The sequence below is a fragment of the Ambystoma mexicanum genome, chromosome 2p (genome assembly GCF_040938575.1).
Source record: "Ambystoma mexicanum isolate Mex_15411 chromosome 2p, UKY_AmexF1_1, whole genome shotgun sequence".
Classification (NCBI taxonomy): Eukaryota; Metazoa; Chordata; class Amphibia; order Caudata; family Ambystomatidae; genus Ambystoma; species Ambystoma mexicanum.
Window position 1 is genome coordinate 407,159,113 of NC_090923.1, and position 14,142 is coordinate 407,173,254.

The 14,142-nt window shown below is 46.9% G+C and overlaps 1 protein-coding gene across 2 annotated transcripts in view; it reads left to right on the forward strand.

The window, feature by feature from the left end:
• The window catches only part of CFAP20DC (CFAP20 domain containing), a 2,832,435-nt gene that overhangs the window by 1,122,301 nt on the left and 1,695,992 nt on the right, over positions 1–14,142 (forward strand). For both annotated transcript variants that reach the window (XM_069643752.1, XM_069643753.1), the window contains exon 8: positions 4,228–4,395. In XM_069643752.1, coding sequence (XP_069499853.1) covers positions 4,228–4,395 — 168 coding nt within the window. The remainder of the gene's footprint in view (positions 1–4,227; positions 4,396–14,142) is intronic.

Sequence of the window (14,142 nt, forward strand, 5' to 3'; positions counted from 1 at the left end):
GTGTTACCGCTTGGCGGGTAAGGACCCACTGGCTGGCTTGCGGGCCCATTCTACCAGGGGTATGGCTGCATCTACTGCCCTGCAGAGGGGTGTTCCTATTCGCAACATCTGTGATGCAGCCACCTGGGCTTCAGTACATACATTTGTACGTCACTATTCCCTCGATTCCATCCGAGGACAGGATCTGGCCTTTGGCAAGGCGGTCCTTTGCTCTGCTATTTGATTGGCAATTCTAAATTTTGATTCTAAATTCTTTCCCTCCTCCTTGCTCTGGTACTGCTTTGGGAGTCTGTCATGGATATGGAATACGTCAGAGGACCCAATCCCCTCGAAGAACAAGTTACTTTCTTACCTGGTAACGTTCTTTCGATGGGATGGTCCGACGACCTATTCCATATCGCTTCCTCCCTACCTTCCCCGCTGCAGAATTTCTTTTGCGATTGCAGCTTACGTTCCGCAGGGATTTGTGTCTGACTGGGAGTAGACTAATGTCACACGTTCTGGGGGAAAAAACTACAACTGAGGCTACGGGCGTCGTGCATCCTACTTATCACATCGGATGATGTCGGACGTCGGAGGAGGTCCTCGACGATGGCGCATCGACGTCATCGATGCAGGACGCAGACGCCGAAAAAAGTTTCCGAAGCAGCACAGCTGTGGTAATTACCTGTCATAGATATGGAATACGTCGTCGGACCATCCCATCGAAAGAACGTGACCAGGTAAGAAAGTAACTTGCTCTTTGTTTCCTCCCCACTCTCCTGTAAACAATCCCCTCCCCACCCTCCCAACCCCACTTAGCTTCTTATTTATCCTTTTTCATGAGTGAACACGCTGGGAACACTTCTGTTCCCAGCATGTCCGCTCCCGATGGCCGCCATGGAAAGGGAAAATGGACTCTGCTTTTCCTTCCCCGGCGGCCATTTTCTTTGACATTTCTATGACATTTTTTGTTTGTTTTTTCTGTTCCGAAACGCTGCAGCTTTTCGGAACAGAAAGAAATGCTATTAGTACCCCAGTCTTGGTCCTAATAGCAATAATCCCTGAGCCGTGGGGTCATTACTCCGCTCAGGCCTATAACTATATACCAGGGCATTACCTGACTCAGGGCTTATTGCTTAAGTAAAATCTATTGCACATATTTAAATAAGCTCATGAACTGGCTTAAACCCACATTGCCAAAGCCAAAGAAGAGTCAGAGTGAGATACAATTATTGTCAGAATTTGGTTAATGCGGAAGTGGGGAAGGTATTTCGAAGGAATGGAGCATAACTTTCAGACAGTGTGGCAATCACAAGTGTGTAAAAGACAGCACCAGGGTGGTTCTTGTTTTTCCCTGAAGAAATTCTTAAACTTGATGTTGTGAAGAAAGAGACATTTCTAATTTGTTAACCTTTACAACAGAAGTTATTTAATTGTATTGTTCATAGCGAGTGGTTTCTAAGCAAGGGATTGGAAATCAAACCCGTGTTCGGCCGCGTTGTCTTGCTTCCAAGACAAACGTGTTGGCAGCAAAGTACATTAGAGCAGAGGACTTTGTAATAGTAGGTCTGGCAGGTGAGCGGACCAGGCAGATGTTTATGAAGTACTGTGATGGGGTGGTGAAAGGTTGTAAAGAAGAAATGGTAGAACCACTGAGATGTATTTATGAAATATTACAGAATCATCCTGACAAACTTACATTTCTGAAGCAGGTGTTGTGTTAACTGCTGCAGAAAGATTGAACATTGTCAGAGCAAGTGTTTTGTGTCAGAATAATCCTGACAAAGACAATGTTTGTTAATACTGGTGAACTAAGGAAGTGTTCTTGGTTTATAAGAAGTAGATTGTTTAAAGTTCTTTGTGTCACAAGTGGAAGAGGAAAAACCTTATTGAACAATTTCGAAGTTTTGGAACTTTTGTTGTCAAGTTGAAATCTAAAGAACTGTACTGGAAATTTGTTACAATACAGGATTTCCTTATTCTTTTGAAACTGTTGAACAGAATCCTGCTTCAATCTGGGGAAGGGGAGTTCACCCAGAATATAAGGAGAGACAGTTATTACGATGCAAACGTAACTGTTTTATTTGTTGGTCTTGTACTGCCATTTATTGCATTGTATCAAAGTATTCAGCAACAGCAGAATAGCAAGAAACTATTCGCCTGGAGCCGAATAGCTTTTTTTCAGCCGGTATTCGGACGAATACTTCCTCGAAGCCGAAGTTCGGTACATGCCTACTTATACACTTCCATCAAACATGAGTTAGCAATTGAGAGTGTCAATTATATTTTCACGGACAAGTCTTAATCTTTCTATGAATACATAGATGTTGAAAGATTTACTAACATTTGCTCTTGAAAATAATGGGTTTTTGTTCAATGGTGCCTTCTACAAGCAGAAAGTTGAAATCCCCAATTAGCTAATTTTGTTGCTTTTCTTAGCTCCAATGTTTGGGGGTTGGCTTTCACTGACACCTATAACAATGTCAGTATAGACATGTTGGATTTAAAAATCACCATGACTCCATCAGGTTGTTTACACACACTTTCAGAAAAAGCACATCTGTTAACGCCATCCTACATGCGACTAGTTGTCACAAGAAGTCTGTTATTGCTAATATTCCTAAGGGTGAATATATACGGGCCAGTCAGAACTGTAGTCGTATATGGGACTTTCAATCTGAATGTGAGGTGAAGGTTGGCAAGCCCTTCTGCCAGGGCTTCCACCAGAAATTTCCTGTAGTACCTGAAGGTTTGTCTGATGTATTTCTGCTGGGATTGATTGACTGGTGTTGTTGTTCACAAACAACCTACATAGGCGACTCTACACCTGAGTGAGCCTTGTGGTACAGAAAGTACACACATAGATCAGACAGAGAAGAAGGGTGGGTTCAGATCACCCTAATATGTGCAATGACACGAAGGGATGAGGGAACCCCTCTTCTACTGTTTGAGCTTGGAGAAGTGAGCCAGAGGCCAGAAAGAATCAACCATCAGCGGATGAGACATTGCACAAGAGAAAGGTCTCTGAAGAAAAAAGAACTCAATCCCATGAAGAGCGAGCCATCATAACATTCGATTTGTTTAGGAAGATCCCGTTTTTATTCAAGTTGGACCTGTTTGCAACATAAACCCTTATAAAGGATAGTGAAGAACAATATATGGTCTTGACTTTTTCTAGTCCCAGTAAGAACCTAATGACAATATATATGCAATTTCAAGCTTATTATGGTAATTTACAACAGTCAATTGCACAGAACCTCTGAATTTAATAGGTAAAAGCGAGGAATAAATGTTATACATTGCATTGATTTTTCTATTTATGGTAGATTCTCGCGCCTTGAAACACTTGTGTATAGGCGCGTTACAAATGCCATATCATAGCATATTATATATGATCACCAAATGTGTGCTGTGATTTTTATGATTTTTATCTTGAACTGAGCTGTATAAATATGGAAAGTGAACATATTAGCATTTCAATGTATTCTTTTATTAAATTATTATTCGAAATGCAGATGTATTGCTTTTACATTCTTTCAGCTTTGATAATGAGGAACACTTTTTATCACCTGGTAGATCTGCGTACAAATGTCTTTGCTCCTAGCCATAGATCTCTTGATCTCACCTTTCAGCAGTCATACAGGCATTGCACAAAAGTGCGTGCCATGGGAATTAAAGCAACAAACCTCTCTGTCCCATGTAGTCACTCACTTTTAGTTACAGAGACCCCCCCCACCAAACCTGCTGTAATGATCCTTTCCTCTAACCACGTTTGCTGCAAGTAGCCAATGCTTAACAGAAGGAGGCAACCACCCCCTCACCTCTGAAATTGGAAGCTACTGCTGACCCCATCATGTTACCCTAGCCCCTCGAACCCCAAAATCCTGCTAATCGCCTCTGCTGTTGTGGCTTGCCCTACACTCTCCCGCAGCCCATATGAATCTTAAAATCGATGCCAAGTGTTTCTATGAAGGCTAATTACAGATCGATGTCCTTCCTATCTGTGATGGATTGGTTTGAACCCATTTGTTGAACATGCTTAGCTTATTCACTGTGCTAGGAAAGGGTTATTATTTTGAAATGCTTTAAGCAGAGCCCTGTTGTAATGAGTAAATATGTTATGGAAAGATCAATATTTCCTAATATGTGACCAATTAAAAATGTTTTAACTGGATTTTGTTGATGGATGCACGTGGCGTTGATGGTGTGATCAGTTTTATCAGTTTTTTTTATTTTTCATTTTAGATATTTATGGCACTACACTAGCAGCTGATGAACCAACAGATGTTATTCCCCGAAACTGCCAATTTACTACAGATGTGCTTCAGGTTACTCAAGTTCTTGATATGACCAAAATGAGGCAAACCGACGTGAAAACAGGGCAGCATTTGACTGAGCAAGGTACACTGCCAGGTGAGAAACAAATGCTATGCTTGTCAACTTCTATTAGCAACCTCGGCGGGTGCGGGAGCCAATCAGGTTGCTCCAAACCAAGGCTGAATCTACTGATGCAAGCACGGGTTCAGAGCAGCTACAGTGCTCCACGCACCCGCCCTTCACCAGCCCAATGCTTGTCCCTCCTCCCGCCCACTAATCAAGCCCCTGACACCCGTCACTCTGCCCACCCCAAACTTCGCTCTAGCCTGTAACTTGGGCCCTGGCCATGACCGGCTGGTGTAGCCCGCAGAAGGGAGGAATATTGCTATAATATTTGGGTTAAGCATAGGAATGTAAAGAAATGTGCATCTAAACTATACATTGTCTATTTTTATGAATAATTCTTCTAAAAACATATCTGCAGAAGTATCTCATGATGTTTTTGCTTGTTTCACGGATGTAAACATTTCCAATGCTCACCCTTGCCCATCCCAGCTCGTCTGCTACCCCTGCACGCCACTTGTTACCTCTGGGTATATCCACTTTGTACAGTGCTCTGTTGCTTACCAGCTAAGTGTATGCTTTATAAATCCCATTCAAACATATAAATTGTGAGGAATGTGCACTGTCATGGGCTCGCATAAGCCACCCCTCAAATCACACACCAGGCAAATGCAAAAAGGTTTTGACAGCCAGTGAATGAGGACGGCCTGTAAAACTGCCAAACATTCAGGTCCACCCACAATGGATGTGTACTGGCAAGGTTTGTAGCAGGACCCAGGCTAAGCAAGTTTAAATCACAATAGAAACTGTGGGGTGAGCGCATGCGAAACACCTATTTTAGGCCTGCCACATGGCCCCACAGAGAAAAGGATGGCCCAAATCAAAATGGTTGGTAGTAGAACATAAAAATATTTTGGTACACCAATGGCTACCATATTGGTATATTGGGCTCTGAATGCAGTAAAATTGGTTGCACCACTACTCATGTCAAGGCTAAATTACTGCTGCCATCAACCTACTCCACAGAACACTTAAAGGGTGATGGAATCAACCTAGAAACAACATGGGGTGGGTAGAATGTTTATACTAATATGATTATATGCCAGTTTCCACACAATTATCAACCTCTGCCAGGGGTGTGGCTAAACGGCCATGCAGTGAGGCTATCTACAGAGCTCGTGCATGATCCTCCTGAAATAATAGCTTAAAGCGCTCGATTGTATTTGTCCAAAGAGGTAGTGTGGATATCGGACCACAGCAGATGGGGAGAAGACACTAAGATTTGGAGGGGCGTAAGGCAGAGTCGGAGACAGCCAAGATGGCAGCTGCCGCTTTGCAGCGAATTACAGGAGAGCTTGGAGAATTTACCAAGCTGGTGGAGAGGCTTCCCCTGTGAGGACCCAACCTCGTCCACGGTGTGACAGTGGTGGGGTGATCTGAACTACACGGCTGGTAGTGTGGAGCAGCAGAATGACCCAGTGAGCAAACGTGAACTGCGGCCCGGTGGGAGCCACCCATGCTGCAACACAGTGCCCCTGGCAGAGGGGGTTAGGTGGGTGGGCCTGCCCTGCTCCGGGGATCAGTGCCATGGGAGAATAGCATGGCCCCCCTGAAGGGCTGGGGAGCCACAGTGGTTCAGTGTTATACAAGGGTGGCCCTGCCGTGAGGCCGGGCTGTCAGCCGGAAAGTAACTGGTCTTCCCAACTAAGAGCGTGGTGTCGCGACGCAGGCCTTGGTATGCCTGATGGGTGCGGCCCACCGGACGTGGCGGCTGAGGAGGCCCCCGAATGTTGAAAGGCACCCCCGCTCTGGGCTCTGGGGTGTGTATTGGTGCCATAGTTTACATGGAATTCGGGGCTGCGCTGGAGCATGTTGATGGCTGATGGGCCGCGCTGGTGGCGGCCCGTTGCGCTGGTGGAGGAGGAAGGCAGAAGGGAGACAGAAGCGGTCTCGGCTCTGCGCCTGCATACAAGGAGAGTGGTCCTGCAGGTGGATGGAACAAGGAGGTGCCCCCTGCAGTCATGGGAGGTCCAGGCAATTAAACTGGACTGAGTAAAGTTGGAGATTGGTCCTGAAGGGTTACAGGTAGCAGAGAAGGAAAGAGGGTTGGTCGGCCTGGCTGATGAAAAGTGAACTCTGTTGGCTCATACCTCTAGGGCATGGGGGTGGGTGCTGCCCGATGCAGTGGCTGCCCGTGGGGGGCTTCTATGGTGAGGGACAGAAAGACACCCTCATTGCTCTAGAAGAGGACACAAGGTTTGGGGGAACCTGCTGGACTTGAGTAGTGGTGGGACAGAGAACATTGTGCTGAAGTGGCAGCCTGCACTAGCCTGGCTAGGACATTGATTTCAGATGCCGGACAAAGAACCCCAAGGGGGAGGCCAGACAGGTGGTCATGGAGCCTTTTGTTTGTAAAGAGGGAGGCAATACAAAGCAGCAGCGTGCCACCACAGAGGCAGACGCTTTGTTGCAGGTGGCTCCACAGTGGGAGGGCCCCATACTAGCAGCAATAACAGCATTAGAACCAGCTCTGGAACACAAGATCAATGCAGTCATAGTGGATGTTGGTTTGTTGCGGCAGGATGTGGGAGCGCTGGCAGATCGCTTAGGCACTGCAGAACTGTGAGTGCAAGACAACTCAACCAACATTGCCAGCACTAAAACACAGGCTACAGACTTGATAAACCAAGTGAAAATCCTAGAACATAGGCGGAAGATGCAGAGGTGGGACAGTCTGCAGGAATATCATCAGAATTCTAGGCCTCCTGAAGGGAGAGGAAGGAAGGAACTTCACGGCCGATGTCGAAAACATGCTCCGCCAGTGGCTGGGTCCAGGCATGCTAACACAAGGATTCACGGTAGAGAGAGCACATAGATCACTAGCGAGGAAACCCCTGCTAGGCGCCACCCCCCCTCCCCCCGAGACCGCAGATAGCAAAGATTATGAACTACAAAGACAGGGAGAAGATTCTTACCTTCTCCAAGGAGGGGTGAACCATCAACAGAGGGTCCTCAAAGCTGGCAATATACCCTGACTATACAGCTTTAGTCCAGCAATGCAGAGCTGTGTTTGGGCCTACAAAGGAACGATTGCGAAGGGCAGAGCTGCAATACATGCTGATTTATCCAGCTAAACTGAAGGTCATAATGGAAGATCGCATTTCTTTGAGAACGCGGTGAAAGCACACTCTTGCATGGATGCACAGGGGATACCGCAGCTCCCGAGCAGAGAGTTGTAGACTGAAGGTGCTGAAAGACAAAATGGAATCAGTTTCTTGGTGGGGTTTTTGTTGGTTGTTTCTCCTTCCCATAATTTAGATGGAAGGGTGTAGGGGATATGAAAAAAGATTGCGGGGGCTGGTGGAACTTGGACATCGGGACTTATTGGTGGCCACTATGGGCAGCTGCCACCCCCCCTGCTGATAGTTAAGATGCCAGTTTCATGGCGTTGAGCTCCTGCATGTTACCTGGAGTGGGGGAGGCGGGTATGGGAGAGGGGGCTGAGCCTGAACAGACGAGTTGCTGATGGGCAGTTGTTTAAACTGGGGGAAGTTGTTCGGTTGTCTCCATGTTCCTGGGGGGCGGGGGAGATGGGGTTTGTTTACAACACCTTTTGTTGGGAAGGGGTATTTTGTTTGTTGGCAGGTTGAAACATGATCGAAACAACAAAGGCAGGTGACGCGTAGATATAGGTTGCTTTACGACACACAATCTTCTTGCCTGGATAGCAGATATCATTGTTGGGCTCTGTGGGGGTAGAGGCTGGGAGACACAGTGGTTCTTGCTGCTAGGGGAGTGACCTGAGGGAGGTGAAAGGGGAGACGAGGAGGCAGGCGGTGGAAGGGTGTAGACCCTGGTAAGTCCAACAGATCTGTGTGAATTTCCCGCAAAGGAATTGACCACATGCAAAAGGTCTGCCTGGGAAATGTACGCAATATAAAAATGTTTGTACAATTCCAATGCGGACATCATTAAAAAAACACCACATCCATAGAAACACACACTCCCACCCCCACCCACACCCCCAAAACGCCCCCACTCAAACCCCCAAGCCTCCTACTTACCTTTCTTTCCGCCGCGCTGTGTTCCTGCGACACTGGTTCCCTTTCACTTCCGTGATTGGGAACCGGCACCGCAGTGTCCTTTTCTTTTCTTTTTTTTAATTTTATTTTTTACTTTTGGTCGGTGAGCTGCAGGGGTGTCCCTCGCCACTCCTGCTCACTATACTGTATAGTATGGTGGTATGGTGAGCGAGGTGTTGGGAGGGACACCCCAGCAGCCTTTTTTTTTTTTGGGCAGATGCAGGGGTGTCCCCCGCAACCCCCGCTCCCTATACAGTATAATATGGTGAGCGGGGTGTTGTGAGAGACACCCTCACAGCCCCTGCAGTCTTTGTTTTTTGTATTGTTTTACCTACCTAAAATGCATATCACAAAAGGTTCAAACTTTTGGTGTTCAAACTTTTGGTGGTATGCATTTTAGGTCTTTTAGTAAGGTCTGTAATTTAGGTGCAGTCATTTTGGCTGAAACCAGACCAACCATGGCGTGGGCTGAGGGCTTGGGAATAATCACTTGGAACATAAGGGGACAGCTATGTTAAAAGGCTGTGCGCATCTCATCAAGATGGGGATACACATTGTGCTATTGCAGGAAACTTAACTCATGGCGAGTAGACAAGCTACATTGGCAAAGAAATGGGGAGGGAAACTGTATGGCTCCCCATTTTCGACATATGCCAGAGGGGTCCTCACCTGGGTGGCACTCTCAGTCCCATTTCAATTAATGAAGCGCAAGAAGGATGGTGAGGGTAGAACGGTCTTGGTACATTGGCTGCTGGAAAATAGGGAGATATGCTTGGTGAACACATGTACCCCAAACCATGATGCTGCAGTATTCTTTCGGCCCCTATATCCAAGGTTGTCTGCATTTAGGGGCGGCCACATGGGTCTGGGTCGGGGACTTTAATTGCACGCTCAACACTTGCTTGGATAGATCAGATAAAACACACTGAAAATCAGCACCACCGGCTAGAGTGCTAGGCTCCCTACTGCATCATTTGCAATTGGTTGATGTTTGGAGGAAGAGGCACAGAGACACCATGGCTGCTCTCATTTTTCGCCCCCCCCGCAGTGTACATACACAAATAGATTATGTCTTCACCGGGAAAGAGTCCTTGGGCGAGTTTGTGACTATAGACTATAGGGCCAGCGGCCTTTCTGATCACGCCCCGTTAGTAGCGAGATGACAGGGAATCCCGCGGAGACCTCTGATACCCACTTGGCGACTGAGGGCAGAGGCCCTGCTGGATGCGGATTTCAATAGTTAGTTAGGAAACAAGATGGAGGAGTATTTTGACATCAATACGGGTAGTGTCGCGAGGGCTGGCACCGTTTGGGATGCATTTAAGGTGGTCATGCGAGGGGTGGCGATTTGGAAAATGGGCGGACTTAGAAAGGCCATACTGCAGGCTCTAAGCGAGAACGTTATTGAACGGGAATAGCATGCTGGGGGGGAGTTTGGAGGGAAGTCGGGAGGTTGACAGCGATGCTCCAGAAATGCATAGCGGAATGGGAAAGGTTAGGCGGACTGGACTTTGCTAAATACACACAGAGGCTGCATGCGGAGGGGGATACGTCTGGGTGACTGTTGACATGGTTATGCAGTAGGGATAGAACTGAGGGACATGATTAGCGCTATTAGGGTTGAGAGTGGTGCCACAGTTAAGACCCAGAGTGAGATCAACAAGGTTTTTTCCAGATTCTATGTGTCTTTGTATTCAGAAGACATATTAACGGGCGAGAGAGATATAGGTGGAGCTCTAGCTCAGTTAGATCTACCCAGGCTGGACAGGGAGCAGGCAAATAGGCTCGATGCTCTGCTGACATTTTGAGGAAATCAGCGCAGTGAGGAAATCAGCGCAGTGATATTGGATCTTCTGACTGCTAAGACCCTGGCCTGGATGGATTTCCTGGGGAATTTTATACAGCTTACGCAGACAAAATGGCGCCTAGGCTTCTGGAGGTTTTTGTAGAGGCATTTCAGTTGGGAGTATTTGTGATGCTAGCAATGCATTGGAGGGACAGGACCTCCATGTCCTTGTCCTGTACTCCCTTATCATGTATTTTCCATGTTGTTTTCTGCACAGGAGTCCAGGTGGGACTCCTGGCAGTGGTCAACAGAGACCCTTGGGATACCCTTATGGCACCCATGGGTGGGGTACCCCCAGTGTATGATTTTGGGCACCTGTGTGTGGCTCACAGAGCAGGGTATGGGCTGGTGGCAGCTCCATGCTGAATTTGACAGGTGCTCTGGGTATCCTTTATTTTGGGATACCCAGGTCCTGCTATAGGAATCAGTGGTTTCCTGATAGGAGGCAAGATGGCCCCTGTGGCCTCTTGGTTTCTATTACCTCTTATCTTGTTTCCCCAAAGTCCTGAGAAGCCATGATTCTGTCCCTTCCCCTGACTGGCTGTTGGGTGGAAGAACCATATATGGTATTGTGGGGAAGTCCAGGCCAGATTGGCTGGAGCCTTCCCAATTACTGTATGTTGTGGGTACGCCCTTGGGATGCCCTTGGGATGGGACCTAGATGAATGGAGTGTGTGACCAATATGCACTTCATGTTATGGGTGTCTGGTATCTGTGTGTGTGGCACAAAGAATGAGACAGCTCTGCCCGAAACTGACATGAATGCAGTGTGGTTTTCTGAAAGGCTGGCTGAGGGACTATGTGGAAGCAGGCATTGTGCTTTTTGACACAATAACATACAGTACAATGCCATGCAAGGAAAATATTTCAACCATTCAGTACAAGTAAACTGAGTGCATTTACCGTTTTCTCAGGTATCGAATAATTTCTGCAAAGGCAGCAACAAATTATAAACAAAACAAAACATTAACAACTCCAAAAGGGAGTAAACAAGGCTTGGACAGTGTAAATATTTGGAGGGCACGCCCACAGCTAGGTAGCGATCCAGAATTGTAGCAAACAAGTATCAAATATACCTTTCGTGCACAGATTGGGCCAAAAACTTCGAGCCAGATCGAGATACTTTTACAAATGTAATAATACAGCTTAAACAACAGTGGGTTATGGTGCTCAGGGTGGTATATCATCCGATGGATGGAACATTGCAAGAATAAGGGCATTGCAGGCCTCAAAGTTGCACTGGCATCTTTGCTCGAAGATCTAAGCCAGGGAACACTGCTCAAAGTTCTTCCAAAATACCGTATTTTGGGGGCCCGTCTGAGTTTCCAAGACATGGCTATGTGTCTTTTTGCCAAAACACACGCAAGGTCCATAAACCTGGTTACGTGGCGGTATCTATTTGGTCTGGGGTATGCGCCCAGAAAGCATTCAAGTGGACTCCAAGTATACCTTAAAATTACAGCTGTTATACAGGATTGCTTCACTTGTGACCAATAATTGCCCACCCTAGGGCATTTCCAAAACATGTAAATCAAGTCAACCCCTCCATGTGGCACCAGGCACAGTATGGCAATGCCTTAACATCAAATTTGCCCACTCTATGCGGGGTCATTTAAGTGCGGTGGAGCACGTTTAGCTGAACAAACCGAAAGCGTGCATTTCTGGACACATTTTTTATAAAAAGCAGTGCATAGTCCCACTGTTGGTCAGTGATGGTCTGGCCAACATCTTTCTCCCACCTCGCTTTCACTAGCACATTTCTGTTGAGTGTCAAACCTTGCAAACATCCATACAACCTGGACACAGGGCACCAGCCGTTTTCCAGCTCATACATTAAGGTAAGAAGCAGCGAAGCCTCTGGCTCAGCAGACCACCCTCTCCAACTTCTCTTGGCCAACTTTGTTATTCTCAGATACCTGAGTAATTGGCCCCTATGGACCCCTTCCCTCTGCTTCAGACTCTCCAAGTCCCTAATATCCCCCTTTCCATACAAATCTCCACATGTGGACAGACCAAGTTCCTCCCAACTCCTAATAGCATTCATTTCAGCCGTACTCGGAAAGACATCAACTACTATGGGAACATGTGGCGAGTAAGGATGCTGTAGACATAGTATCTTCAGCACTCTGGTCCAGACCTGCCTGCCCAATCTTACCAGTAGGGCCTGGGTACCTATGCAAATATCCGAAATCCACAGTGCCTCTTTTAACCATGCAGGGATCACCAACAACTGCAGCAGTCTACCATGAGATGAAGTTGTCAGTTAGCCACATTGCCAAGTGGCCCATCTAAAGCAGCCAAATAATAAAGCTCAATTATTGGTCGCTGCACGCCCCTGTCTCTATAGGGTAAACAAAGTGTCAAGTGCCATCTGGCGCCAGTTCTGTCCCCATAGGAAGTCTCTGATCACCACATCTAAGGCGCAGAAAAATGCAGCTTCTATATAGTAATACACATTCGTAAAGGCATAACGTAGCCTTGGGAGTATGATCATCTTAAATATGGCTACCCGACCCATAAGGGAGTGTGGCAGTCTGGCCCAGACCTTCATAGACCTCTTAAAACCATCCAATACGTTGAGTGTGTCACAAGCATGCATTTCGCTAGGGCTGTGCACTATCGGAATGCCTACATTTCTAAAGGAGTGTGTTTCCCGCTTCATTCCCAGATCAGGAAGGTCCGCAGCCTCATATTCCCGGTATCCTGCCTGAGGAAAAGGAATGACTTCTGCTTGCTAAATGAGACCCCGAACATTTTGCAAAGTCGTCTAGACCGGCAATGATAATGGGAAGGTTGTGTTCCGGCACACATTGATACAAAAGCACATCATCCGCGTAGAGGGACACCAGGTGTCGGACCCCCCCCTAGCTCTATGCCAGCCTCAAGGTATTCCTGTTGTAAGCACACTACCAGGGGTTCCAAAGCCAAAGTGTTCCTCTTTGTATTTCCCACAATTCAGACACCTGTCTGTCAGATTTTAATCTAGCAACCAGTTGTGTATATAGTATTTTCACCCAGGGGATGAAGCACTCTCCAAATCCAAAGCCCTGCAGTGCTGCGTACATCCACTCCCAGAAGACAAAGTCAAAGGCCTTGACAGCGTCCAGGGAAGCCACAACATGTAGGGCATCCCCCAAAATTGGTTTGATCAATAATATGCTGTAGTCAACATTGATTTAGTGAAGTGCTGTGGCCAGGCACAAAGCCCAGCCAACAGTGTAGTAAGCAACTTAACGTCACAGTTTAGAATGGTTAAAGGACGATAGGATCCACATCTTTCGAGAGGCTTCCCAGGCTTAGGAATGGGAATCACCATCATTTACCTCATGCTTTATGGGAGCAAACCCAAGATTCCTCAAATACCTCAGCAACACCAGGACATGTGTGGAACAGTATTTTTTATAAAATTCTGCCGGGATTCCATCACTACCCAGTGTTTTACCAGAGCTGAGGGAGGCGACAGCTTCTCGCATCTCCTCTACCGTGAAGGGCTGCTCCAGAGAAAGGACCATATCTGGGGTGAGCCTCAGAAGCCAGATCATGGAGAACACAGAAGGAACCTCCTCCGGGTCAAGCAACATGTCGTGTCTGTACAGCTTGGGATAGAAGGCAGTACAAATATCATTTATTGCTGTCTGGGTCTCCACAGGGCACCACACTCAAGCAGCAGTTCAACAGTAGTTTCTAGGTGTCTTCCTCTTGCATACCCAAGCCAACATCTTCCCTGATTTATCGCCCTCAGCTTGTGTCCTCACCACCAATGTTCTGCAATCAAATTTACACAGCCTTTCCCAGGCTTGGGTGCATTTTAATTGCATCCCAATGAGATTTGCTTCTGTCCCAGGTCTCTCA